Genomic DNA, 12,976 nt, shown 5'->3' with positions numbered 1-12,976 from the left:
CCTTCAATAGAAGGAAATGTTGCACCAACCAGTTTCTGCACAATTCATGTGGACGTTTTTCCCCCCTCCAAAACGAGGGAGAGTATCGTCCACTTGTGAGAAAACCATCAAGAGCAACTACACAGTTCCAAAGCAGAATTAATGCTTCTCTTCTTGGTGCTCTAAACCTTCCTTTCTGCCTCACTTCTTCCTTTTCTTATTTTTCATGGGTAGAATGGATTTGCTGTTGTTCGGCCTCCAGGTCACCATGCAGAAGAGAGCACACCCATGTAAGTATGTGTATGTGCTTCAGTGTTTATCTGTTGCCTGCAGCTGGAAATTAGGGAGTTTGTTAGGTTCTCATTACAGAATGTCTTGCTTACTTATGTGCAAGACAGTTTTATAGTCAAAGCTCCCAGTAATTCTCAGGAAGAGGGCAAGATCCTACTTAGTGGTTTCAGGTGGATGTTTCTGAGCCAGAGTCAGCATTAGAGTCATGCTTTGAAAAAGAACTCATGCCTTTATTTGCTTTAACCTTGTGAATTGTTTTAAATTCAATGTTGATGACTTGTCCAGTGTGAAGAAAACAAGGGGACACAACTGACAGTAGCAATAGCAAATATAACTGTGTCCTGTGGTCACAACATGGAATTAGGAGAGTGTCAGAGTAGGAGGGCTTCACGTAGCAAAAGCTCAAGTTGACCATTTTGCATATGTTTGATACAGCAGGCCTTTTGCCATCGGACTGTTCTCAAATCAAGGTCCTGTCCATAAATCATGTTGGCTTTGTGTATCTGGCTTAACATGTGGTGAAGTTTCATGTCTTGGGTGCTTCAGCACTCTTTGGTGGTAGATGAGTGTTCTCTGTTGAGTTCTCCTTGACCCAGCGTTGAGCACATCTATCTTCCAGAGAGGAAAGAAGAGTTAAGAGCAGAAGAAATCTCTTCCAAATGTGTTATATCGAGATGACAGATGCACTGGGACCAAGGAAATGTAGAATTAACACCTCTCCTTTTCCTCTCATCACCTCCAGGGGGTTCTGCTATTTTAACTCCGTGGCAATCGCAGCCAAGCTGCTCCAGCAAAGACTGAATGTTAGCAAAATCCTTATAGTGGACTGGGTGAGTAAATGCCTGTTTTTACCCTCCAGGAGAGCAGGTAGAAATTGTTCTGGGGTTTTTGTCTTGCAAGGGCAACCCTGGCTTTGTCAGAGATGGGAAAAAAAGTGTTGCCCATGGTTTGCAAGCCAAAATCTGGGGGTTTTGTCAAGTTTGGGGCTTTTTTTCATTAAAGTGTTTTCATAAAAGAAACATTTCATGAAGGGTCCATAGTTTTGAGAATAAGATTGTAATTAGTAAGTAGTTGCTTTCCAAAACTAGCCCATAACACAGTCTCTAGGATGGGTAACAGCAAAGCATGCTGGATTAGGGTTATTTATTAATGAAGGTTTTGACCCAAACTGTTATGATCCATCCCAGCTAACTGTGAGGACCATTTACTGAGAGGAACAGGCTGTCTGGCATGACTTGCCCATGGGTCTGGATGCTCTCAGTGTCCTGCCTCTAGGCCAGGCAGTCAAAAGTGATCTCTGCATTGGAATGAGATGTATTTATATGGTTGTGAAGGCATTTGAGTTGCTGGGTATCAGCCATGAGTTCTCATGATATTGCCCTATATCTCCTGTGGGCTAGACCCACAGGTTAAAACGAATGTCTTTGACTTTTTGACCTACTGGATGGACATCCTTTTCCTCACTTCCCACCAGCTGGTTTTCATGTCAGGAAAGGGGCATTTTGAAGACCTGTCTTGTTACAGACCACATTTCTGTGCCAAGTAGAAATGCAATAGGGGATCAAGGTAATAGATTTGAGTTGTTTAACTTTGTTGGGTCCAAGACAAGTTTACTGGGCCCTTGTGTCAGTGGTCACCCCACAGACCCATTAAAGATGCAAATGTGGGGTAAGTCATGAAATGTCTCTCTTCACCCCCCAAGATTGGTATGAATCCAGTTCTCTCCATCCAAATAAATTGTGCCTATCCTTAGTTTTGATTCAGATTTAAGACTGTGTTTACCCCCATTTATCCCAAGTGTTAAACAAGGAGTGTAACCTGAAGCCAGCTGTGCAAAGCAGGTTACTCTCATTTCCAATCAGCTGCTTCAGCTATAAGAGAGAAGCACAGAAAATGAAGCACAACAGCAAAGAAAACCCTTCCGAATCTCAAGTTTGATGGCTTTAATCTGCATTTTTACTAAGGTACTAACCTCCCTCATATAATGCAATCTCTGTCCCTGAAGGATGTTCACCACGGGAACGGTACTCAGCAAGCTTTCTACAATGATCCTAATGTTCTTTATATTTCACTACATCGCTATGATGATGGGAACTTCTTTCCAGGCAGTGGTGCTCCTGATGAGGTAAGAGCATCGATTTGGCATAGCATCCATCCATGTCTGATAGGACCAGCTCTGGGCTGTGGTTCAGGTGCCTCCCAACATCCCGGGGAGGCTCTGCCAGGCTCTGGCCACTGCTCCCATGCTCATGCTTCTTAGTGCGCCTTTGGGAGTGTATCTCTTGGGTTTGTGTGTTTGGTGCCTTCTTGTCCCAAGTCCTAACAGCCACGGATGGTGGGATTTGAGCACTGGTCGCTCAGGCTGCTGGACCAGTTCCATCACTTCCTGGTGGTGTCCTCAGAGCCTGCAGTAGAAGGGCTGGGCCAGTGAAGTTGGGAGGCCTTTCTCCTTGAGCTCCTACATCCATCGCATCCTTCCTTTCCCTCTAGGTTAGCAGGAAATACTGTCCTTCCAGAGTGATTTACCAAAGAGAAGTTATAGGAAATACTTAGTTTTGGATACTCTGGGGCACACTAGATTACATCTGAAAACGTGTCACTTCTATGTTTTCCAATTCAGCAAACATCCATGTTTCCATTTTGATTCCTAAAGAAACTCAAACATAACCTGATGATCTTAAAGATCTTTTCCAACCTAGTTGATTCTATGATACTGCTTCATTCCCTTGTTTGTGTGCTGCTGTTGTAGTGAATAAACAACAGTACTTTGCAGCAGGCTTAATTTCTGCTTCAGGATATGCAAAGGTCTCAGACCTACTTTTTGGCTGACCTTTGAATGATCTCGTAATCTGTCTTACAAAATACCTAATATTGTAAAAGAAACACAAGACTATACCATCCACTCCAGATTTAACCATTTATAGTGTTCCAGACCAAATGAAACAAAGACTACAAACCAAACTCAGTTAAAGCAGCAGATGGCTAAATAAGCCACTGTGGATGGGTGAATCCCCTGTGGGTTTTTTGTACCAGTCATATTTGCACAAATACAAGGGATAATGTGCACTAAAAGCCCTGCAGCTTTATCTAGCCTGAATCAACTGCCTATATATTGTAAACACCTTAATTTTTGCTTTTGTTTTCAATTTCAATTCTGTTTTCATATGCAGAGATGTAAAAAGCAACCCCACAAAACACAAACAGGGTGCGTAGGAGCTCAGAGCCCCATGCTCAGGCTGCTGCGAGGTCCCTGCTTGGTGAAGGGACTGATTAGAAGCTTTTGGGTTTCGATGTGGATGGGGAAAGCATGGCTCTGCTTCTTGGCAATCAAATTCTTGGAAGCCCCTCATTTATGTGTTGTTTTCCCCTTTCTCAGGTACTTTTAGTCAGTGCAGGCAGGGAGTTGTGCAGGACATGGAAGGGTGGGGATGTACTGATGTTTACCACCCTGATGGCCCTCAAGCAGTGAAAATCTCTGTGAATCATATTTTTCCCCAGCAGAGGGGGAGCTCACTCTGATTAAAACTGGGTTTTTTCCCCCAGTTGCAACTGCAGTGAAATACAGAATATGCTTCTGGATGAAGCTGAAAAAGATACTGCATGTAACACACTCTCCTGCAAACAAGGAAGAGGAGCCAGTTGATGATGAAGTGGTTTTTGGGTGAGCAGGTCCACAACTCCTATAAAGACCAGAGCATGGAGGAGCTTTTATTTTCACTCTTGTTTTGGGGACCAGGTTGCTTTAGAGGGGAAAATTAACCTCACTGCTACCAAGCTATTGAATCAAAATCCATATTCAACTGGAAGAATATTAAGACAGCTTCCATTTTGTAATTCAGAGTACAATCTCCCTTTTTCAGGTTGGCACAGGAGCAGGAGTTGGTTTCAACGTTAACATGGCCTTTACTGGTGGCCTAGATCCACCGATGGGAGACACAGAATACTTAACTGCTTTCAGGTAATATTGAAGTTTTCATCTTAGAAACTTACTGTTTTACTTAAACTGGGTTTCTTTTTCCTCGCAGAGTCCTCCTTAATCTTGACTTTCTCTCTTGCTAAGTTTAGAAATATGAGATTATATATCCAGTTGCAGTTCCTTTTTGAGAACCAGCATAAAAATAAAGCTGAATTAAGTAAATAGGATATTTCTGGCCCTAAGTGTGCCTGTGGCATTAAGGGATTGACATACTTGCTGCTCAGTACTGGTTAATGCATGGATGTAAAATGTCAACTGATCTGAATAAGCTCTTCTGGTTTTGGCTCAAAAGCTTTTTACCTCGATGGGTAAACCCAGCTGATGGGGAGGGGAGTCCAGAGAACTGGACTGTTCTGCCATCATCAGGGACTTTAGAGACAGGACAAGGGGTGATGGGTTCAAACCTAAACAGGGGAAGTTCAGGTTGGATCTAAGGAGGAAGCTCTTCCCTGTGAGGGTGCTGAGGCGCTGGCACAGGGTGCCCAGAGAAGCTGTGGCTGCCCCATCCCTGGCAGTGTTCAAGGCCAGGTTGGGTCTGTGCTTTTCTTACTGGGTTCTGGTTTCTCCTCAGAAGCAGCATGTCGTGTGTTATGAATAAAAATACAACCGTCTTTTAAATAAGTGTTACTCATCACTCACTGTCAGAGTGTGAATGAAGGTAAGCAAAGCTGTGGAGTTGAAGTCATGTGTTGCTGGGATATCCCCATTGATTAGCAGTAATAGTAAAACCAGATATAAATCACTGTGCTGGGTTGTACAAGCATATCCAAGCATGCTCATTTGATTCTCTAGTTGGAGACAGGGATGAAGCCATCTGTTGACTCACTTGTTGTTGTCTTCCTCGTCTTATTGTCCTGCTCACAGAAGCATGTGATACCTGAGGATCACAGGGTGGTATCTGCAGGGAGTCCTTTGATCTGATCCTTGCTTTCTTCCTCATAGCAGCATCATTAGAAGAGATGCATGAAGCAAAACACACATTAGCTGATCTATGGTCATGCACACCCAGGTTGTGGTCTCTCTGAGCAATGTCACTATGGGAGCACTTCAAGTGTTGGTTGAACGTATCTTGCTGCTCTGAGTAGCTGATGGGCAAAATACCCCAATGGGCAATGTACATCCCTGACATTCTGGGGCCGTGATGCATTTGTTGCCCAGCAGAGCTCCAGAGAATGGGAAGAGGAAGGTATTAAAACTAACTATGGAAGCAGCATAATACCAAGGTGAAATGAAGGTGGATGTCTTGATAGAGGAGAACTTCTAAGTAATGCAGTAATGAATAGAGGCCGCTGTGACACCACACTGTCCTTTCTGATACTCTTTCCAGTTGAACAAATCCAATTCTCTGACCTGCTGGATATAAAGGCTTTATTTTTCTTAGACTGTCCTGTTCTACCCCCTGCCTCCCCTGTGCTGTGGGTTCATCCTCTCCAACTGGCATCTTTTTTAACAGTTCTGGGTTGAAGTGGTTTTCAGTCCTCATACCAGATTTAGTGCACTTTTGGCGACCACCCTGCACGCATTCACAGACACACACTTGCCAAACCATGAAATACCGCCTTCATGGAAGAGCATTAAAAATCTGGGAGCATTAGTTTCTGTCCTTGTGCACGTATTTGTGTTCCATTATAGAGAGCAAAAAGAGCTTTTAGTCTTCAGCCTGCCATTAAAAAGCCTTCAAAGAACGTGTACAATTTAAAATCACATCTAGTCAAATAAATGTCATTTGTCTCGCTGTTTTATTCCTGTTACAGGAAAGCAGCACTTTCCTCCAAAGTGGAAGTCTGTTTATCCCAGCAGTCAACAAGACTGATCTCTTCATTAGACAGAGAACACGCAGAAGTATGTGACAGAGTGACATACATGCTATTCAATATTAATTGAGTCTCAAGGCTGCTGGCAAATTGCTCCGTCTGCACAGTAAGACCTTTGCCAACCATTCCTTAACAGGCAATGGTGTCTTTTTGCCCAGAGACTGCAGCTATTTGGGGAGCATATTTTGGAGCTAGTCACAGCCCTTATTTTGGGGGGGGGGGGTGGTGGTGCTGGGAAGCTGAGGGATGTTGTGACTCATCCTTTTAGGTAGCACTTCCCCTACTCTGCCCCATGTGCACACCTTCAGTCAAGAAGTTAAATTGGACGGGTTTTTTCATCTTATGCCAAGTCTGGTCATGATAATACATTATCAAGTGACCTTTTTAAATCTTAACCAGCTTCTTTGAAAAACATTTCCCTCCCCTCCCCCCCCCCAAAAAAATCTTTCTATTGATTTTAATGTAAAATAATGCTTTGAAGTTTGCAATTTATAGTCCCCCGAGAGTTAGAAAGTGAAGGGAATGGGTCATATATCCTCTTTTTTTTTTCCTCCTCCTTTTCTTGTGTTAGCCCCTTGAGACAATGCATGCCTTCAAGGCAGCACCTTGTTATTCCACCCCATCGAATGCCACGTTGCATTTGCTGGGGATCAAACCAAAGATGAAGAAAAGATAAGAAAATTGGCCATAATGAACTCCAGAAGCTGCAGGCATTTTCACCATGAACTTGGAAACTCACAGCGGAGAACCGAGCTTTAATTCAAACCAGTCCAAATGCCAAACTGTGAGGCTTTGAAGTCTGTAGAGGAATCAGTGGAAATCCTTTGAGCTAGGCAAAGATACTGATAGACTTTTTTTTCAGCCTTAACTCTTGACATGCTTGTCTGCTTTTAGGGAAGAGATCCCTCCTTCTGTGTAAAAACAAAGCAGAAGAAAAATAAGCAACATGCTTTTCGTTCTTTTGTTGTATTTCAAGACGAGCTGGTGTATGGGTTTGATAAAAGTGTGTGCTCTCATGAACTAATAACTACCCTCATCAATAAGTCTTCTGATGTGTGAATAAATAACCCCAATGAATCCTATCATCCCCCCACTGGAAAACTTTTACAGTGTCGTTTTACTGTGCCTGAAGAACTCAGGGTAACTTGCATCAAGGGGTTTTGCTATTGAGAAATACTCTACAGATGCTTCGCTTCCCCCTGCTCACAGTTCAGCATTTTCTTGATCAGGACAGCCTGACCTCTTAATATTTATTAAGCCCACTAAGCCATTTCAAAAGTGAGAACAAGAGTTAACGCGACGCGGAGAACAGCCTCACCGCGCACTTTGTCGCTTATTGTCTTCATAACTGAGGGCTGAAATCACTGGCTGCCCTGTCTCAAGGTTGGGGTTTTTTGGGGGGGGGGGGGATATAGGGTGGAGTCACCCTGGTCACTAATAAGAAGTGCAGAAGGGATTTGGGGAGTTTGCTTGGCGCTCCTCCACCCATCGTAGCTCTCGGGCTCTGCCTGCCCGAGACAGCGTGACATTCTGATTTAGCTGACCGTTGGCTGGGCAAAGGTCCCACGGCTGAACTCACCACTAAAGTATGTGGGCAATACAGATTTCACAGATTAGGCAGAAATGTGTTAAACTCTAATGTGAAAAATGCAGGGCATATGATTTTGAACGCCCTTAACTCATCAGGATGTGTTCAGCGCTGTTATGCAGTAGTTACAGAAACAAACAGTTGTAAAATCCAGTGCGTTTGGGCTTTTTTTGTTCTTTTTACCAGGGTCTGTTGTTCCCTAACTTGTTATACAAGCAGAAAGCAGGTTTGCTTCTAGAAAGCCTCAGGAAGGTTTCAAAAGCAGAGTGTGCAAACCTGGCTAAGAGACCTGCAGTAAAACCACGAGGACTGCAGCTAGTTCCTTATTACACAAACCCAGCAATTACTTGGTGAAATTAAATGGTGTTATTTTATTCGCAGGAGTTTTACTCTGAATTTACTATAAGCAGGTTTTCCTGATGATTCCAACAGTTGTGTTGTCTCATAGAGATTTTTTTCCCCTACCCTGAGGTCTCCTCCACAATTATAATTCCATATACAGCTTGATTCCATGGTAGTTTCGTTTCAAACACCTCAACTAGAAGTAAAAGCCAGGAGTATATTCGAAAGGTCCCTCCTCCTGCCTTTAAGCATTAAATGAATCCAGGAGCCAATTTGGAGGGGGCATTTAATTTTTTCCTTCAATCCATAAACCATTTCAGGAGTGAGTAAGAGGGAGGTGGGAAAGATGATGTTTTGCCTGAAATGGTTGTTTCTGTAGTTCAGATTTCACCCTCTCCTGATGCTGGTCTTGTCCCCAAACTCCTGATCTCTTTTGACATAGTAAATGGCCGTGACAATGGCTGCTTAGAGAAACAAAGACGGAGGCTTAGGGACGTAGGAGCAACAGATAATGTGTTGTTAGATGTAGCCATAGATACAGATAGAGATATAGGTATGGCCAACAGTAGGGGAAAAGTGTCTGGAAAAGAAGTGTTCAGCCTTCTAAATTTCAACAATTTGCTCGCTGCAATTGAGCATTTAAAAGCAAGAAGAAATCCTCTGTAGGGCTGTTTAATCTGCCTGTCATTTATTAGGCATTTAATTGGTGAATTGGCTAGTAACAGACTAAAAATTACCCAGCCTTCTGGAAAACACATCTGAAATTGTTGTTTGGGTTCTTCTTCTCTCTCCCAACTGATTGCAGAACACGAGGGGTAGTTTTTTGCTCTCTGCAGCCATCGGTTTAATGCCGAGCTGTTCAGCTTAGCTGTGATCAGAATGAAATGAAAGGATTTAGTTTATTGTAAGGAAGCAAAACAGCACTTCAACATTTAGGAAATGTAAACCTTTGTGTTTCAAAAAATTCTGCGTGGCTTGAATGAATATTGAGTGTTCCAAACCCTTTCATTCCTCAGTGAATAACTCCACAGCCACCTCAGCCATTCATTAAAAGACCCAGACAAAATGACTCACCTCCTTGATAGTCATTTGAATTTCTGGCCTTTTTTATAGTATCATCAAGAAGACAAAGCCGTAGGATTGTTTGCTCTTCAAGTGTTGTTTTCTCTTCAGGACTCTGAGTGAAAGAGCTGTTTTCTTCTGAGCACAAGAAAAGTGAGAAACCCAAAGAGTGGGTTAGATGTGCCTGAAATGCTGCCCAGGGCCCTCCTGGGTCAGGTTTTATGCCCAAAGATAGAGCTGGTTTTATATACCTGGAGCACATCAAATAGAGTTGGGACTGCAGCTTCGGAATACTGGAATTAGGAGAAAGTCAGAAGCAAGAGAGTTTGGGTAGGAGTCACTGGGTGAAGGAGAGGGTTCCAGTCTGGTTTTGAGAGTGCTCTTGTGTTTGAATGGGTTTGTGATGGTCGAGGTACCAAAAGCATCATTAACTTCTTTATTCTGACACCTTGTCATCTTGCTCTTCTCCTCTGAACACTTGTGGCTCCTTGGTAGGCTCTGTCTGGGACGGGCATCATGCAGCACCCATCCATGGGCACAGACTGTCTGTCTGTCCTCCTGAATGGGGGAGCACAGGGACCTGTGACCCATGTTTCTTAAATGAGGACCTGGTACTGTGTCTGTACCGACCACCACTAATAATTGCTCAGAGTTGAAGGTATTTGCTGCGTTAACCAGATGTGGCTGGAAGGTCACCCTGTCCTACACAGGAGACAACTCTGGACATCTCTAAACAGCTTTTAACTGCTGTGAAATATCCATTGATTTACTTTTAGGATGGAAAAAGCAGTAGCTGCTGGTTGGAGTTTGTACAGCCTTGGTTCCCGGTGAGATCCCAGTGCTGGCTGTGTGTTGGCTGTGCCGCTAGAGGGTATCTTCGAACCGCTGTCACCATGCAGGGACCTTCAGCCGAGCATCACCATTACCACTGCGCTGCTCACAGGCTCTCCCTCTTCGGGCACATTTGTGCTTGGCTAGCAGTGAATGAGCTGATAAGAGCTTGTGAGACCCCCCTGCGGTCCTCATCCAGCTCTGGGGAACAGCACAAGAGGGACGTGGAGCTGCTGGAGCGAGGCCAGAGGAGGTGATGGAGCTGCTGCGAGGGCTGGAGCAGCTCTGCTCTGGAGCCAGGCTGAGAGAGCTGGGCTGGGGCAGCTGGAGAAGAGAAGGCTCCTGAAGGGGACACCTTAGAGCAGCTCAGAGAAGCTGTCACTGCCCCATCCCTGGCAGTGTTCAAGGCCAGGTTGGACACAGGGGCTTGAAGCAACCTCCTCTAGTGGAAGGTGTCCCTGCCCGTGGCAGGGGTTGGAGCTGGAGGAGCTTTGAGGTCCCTTCAACCCAAACCAGGCTGGGATTCTATGAGCTGTCCCATAGCCCAAAAATGGTTACTGATTTGGGGTTGCTGACAGCCCATGCCCACAGCTCAGGGCTGCAGGTTTGGGCTTGCTCTGCAACCAACTTCCAGTGATCCCACACATCACTTGAGGTACTAACAGCTCCTGTGGCAATATAATTTCAGGGATGGGGGGGAAATCTGATTGTTTTAGCAGTTTTTCTTTGGTTAGAATTAAAGAGCTCAGCAGCACTTCAAAGCTCAGGGGGGGGAAAAGAACTCTCCCATGTGCACTCGCTTCAAAACTGCTGCTTTAGTCCTTTGTGAAGGAGGTGGTTTCTCCTTAAAATGTCTGTGGGTTTCACTCAACAGATTTTTGTTGACTGTAAGGAAAAGAATTCAAATTCTTTCAGGTTTTGTAAGAATTGAAAGAAAATAAGGTTCTTTTTGCCTAGGTTTCTGTGTCTGTGGGCAGGTAGGAAGACTGCAGGAGGCTCTTGGGTTACTGTGGCTATTAGTTGGCAAAACATAAAGCTCAAGGCTTACTTCTTTTGGGTTACATGGTGTCTGAATGGCCTTGTCCCTGCTTTCCTGCTCAGTGGTGGCAGTGGAAACTGCTTGATGGGTTTGACCAACACTGGAAGCAGCTTATTGAGTGGTAGATGTTAATACTCCATTTAAAAGTAAACCCTGTTCAGCAGCTCAGATCAGTGTTGGGGCTAATACAAGTTGCTGACACCAGCAGATGTCTTGTGGCTGTTTAAAACATCATTCTAGCAAGGGATGTGATGTTTTGTATGGGTGTCTTGATAGCACTTGAGCAGTCTCAGCACTAAACAGACCTTTCTGGGCTCACTCTTTTTTGGAGTGCCACATGACAACTATACTCAAAAGTGAAGTTTTCAGGTGTGCAAAGATATTTACAGGTTCGTGCTTTGCTATTTTAATAACTCCATATATTAGAAAGTTAATCTTGCCAGCAGCAATTCCTAGGCTGGGGAAGTGGGGAAATGCTATTGCCTTCAGTACCAGCAAGGGATGGCACCGGGCAGGTTGCCTTAGGGATACATTCAGGATTCATTTGTCATAGAAAAACCCCACCATTTGGAAAATACCACTCTGTACAAAGGGCCTTGAGGTGGAGATTTACAACCATCTGTGACCTCCTCACTTTTCCAGCATTTCCTACAGTTGTCAGTGCCTAATGGAAGACTTCAAAACAACTTTGAAGCCCTTGTGTGTAGGCACCCCAGCGTGAACACGAGAAGGTGTTCATCTAACAGGCTTTGTTGGTCAGAATAGATTGTGGGTATCTGCATCTTCTCCCTTGCTTTGACGTTGCTGTAGTTTCAGTTCTGCCATGTTTGTGCTGGAGCTGATAGATGAAGAAGCAACTACTTGTTCCTCTGCTCAGCTTTCCACTTAGGTGACATCCTGCAGTGAGAAATGGTGCGTTTGCAACCTCGTGTTGGTTTTGAACAGAAATTGAGTACGTTGAAAAGAAAAACCACAAGGAAAAGGCCTTTTGGTGAGAAAGAAGAGGCACAGACCTCTTGTTTCATTTCAATGCCAGCCTTAGCAGACAATGGTTTATGGATGCTAAGCAATTCAGGCCTTTTTTCCAGGGAACAAAACTGTCAGAGGATGAGGAGCCGGAATCTGCAGACGTGTATTTGAGTAGAGTATTTGCCTATGAAAGCTTTTTGCCCTGTGTGACATCCCCAGCCTTCCATTATGGTCAATGAAAAGTGCAACAAGGGGAAAAATAAACAGCTTTCCTGGAGCTTTAGAGGAAATTCCTCCTCCTGTAAAGGCTAAAGGAGGAGTTTCAGAGGAGAACATGGAGACAAGGACCACGAGCCATCGGACAGGTTTCCTAGGGGAGATTTGCAGCCTGTACCAGAGGCCTTCTTATTTTCTCCTTATCCCTTTGTGCAAAGCAAGGTATGATCCCAAGTGGGAAACACAATGTATGACAACTTATTTCCCTGGTCAAAAGGTGAGGCTATTGAGCAAATCATAGACCTCACTGATAAATCTAATATGAGGTGGACTTTCAAACTGTACCGCATGGTGTTCTGCCAGGCAGGCAGGCTCTCTGCTTGTCAGAAGGTAGGAGGAGATGGGCTTTCCTCCTGTGGAATCATAGCATGAGGTTTGATAAGGGGTTTGTTCAGGATGGTTGAAGTGTTCCTGAGCCAAAATAACGTGTCTTGCCATTGTTACCTTTGTGTTGCAGAACGGTAGTAATGCCCATTGCCAATGAGTTTGCCCCAGATGTTGTGCTGGTGTCCTCTGGTTTTGATGCGGTGGAAGGCCATCCCACACCTCTTGGAGGATATAATCTATCAGCAAAATGTAAGTTGTGGATTTACACGAGCAGAGACCTGAAACTGCTGTAAACTGCTGCTGTCATAGAGACTAAAGTACACTATTTGCAGGTTCTACATTTCGGGATCTATCCTTCAGCTCCTTCATTTCCATGGCAAACTTTCAGCCTTTCTCTTTGCGTTTTCACGTGGTTTGTCCCTGCACTGTGTGTATTTTGGTCTGGCTGAAGCCTTCATTTCCTTGAAGCATGGCATGTTTCA

The 12,976-nt window shown here is 44.3% G+C and overlaps 1 protein-coding gene across 1 annotated transcript in view; it reads left to right on the top strand.

The window, feature by feature from the left end:
- Window positions 1-12,743, top strand: part of HDAC4 (histone deacetylase 4) — a gene marked incomplete at both ends in the record, with an annotated part of 95,564 nt that extends 82,821 nt beyond the window's left edge. The window contains 5 exons of the mRNA XM_010021677.1: window positions 214-269; window positions 1,013-1,100; window positions 2,276-2,395; window positions 4,131-4,228; window positions 12,625-12,743. Of these exons, the coding sequence (XP_010019979.1) occupies window positions 214-269; window positions 1,013-1,100; window positions 2,276-2,395; window positions 4,131-4,228; window positions 12,625-12,743 (481 nt within the window). The remainder of the gene's footprint in view (window positions 1-213; window positions 270-1,012; window positions 1,101-2,275; window positions 2,396-4,130; window positions 4,229-12,624) is intronic.
- Between the last annotated feature and the right edge of the window lie 233 nt (window positions 12,744-12,976).

Source organism: Nestor notabilis, unplaced genomic scaffold (genome assembly GCF_000696875.1).
Source record: "Nestor notabilis isolate BGI_N333 unplaced genomic scaffold, ASM69687v1 scaffold15889, whole genome shotgun sequence".
In the NCBI taxonomy this organism is placed as follows: domain Eukaryota; kingdom Metazoa; phylum Chordata; class Aves; order Psittaciformes; family Psittacidae; genus Nestor; species Nestor notabilis.
This window is presented reverse-complemented; position numbering and strand designations above follow the sequence as displayed.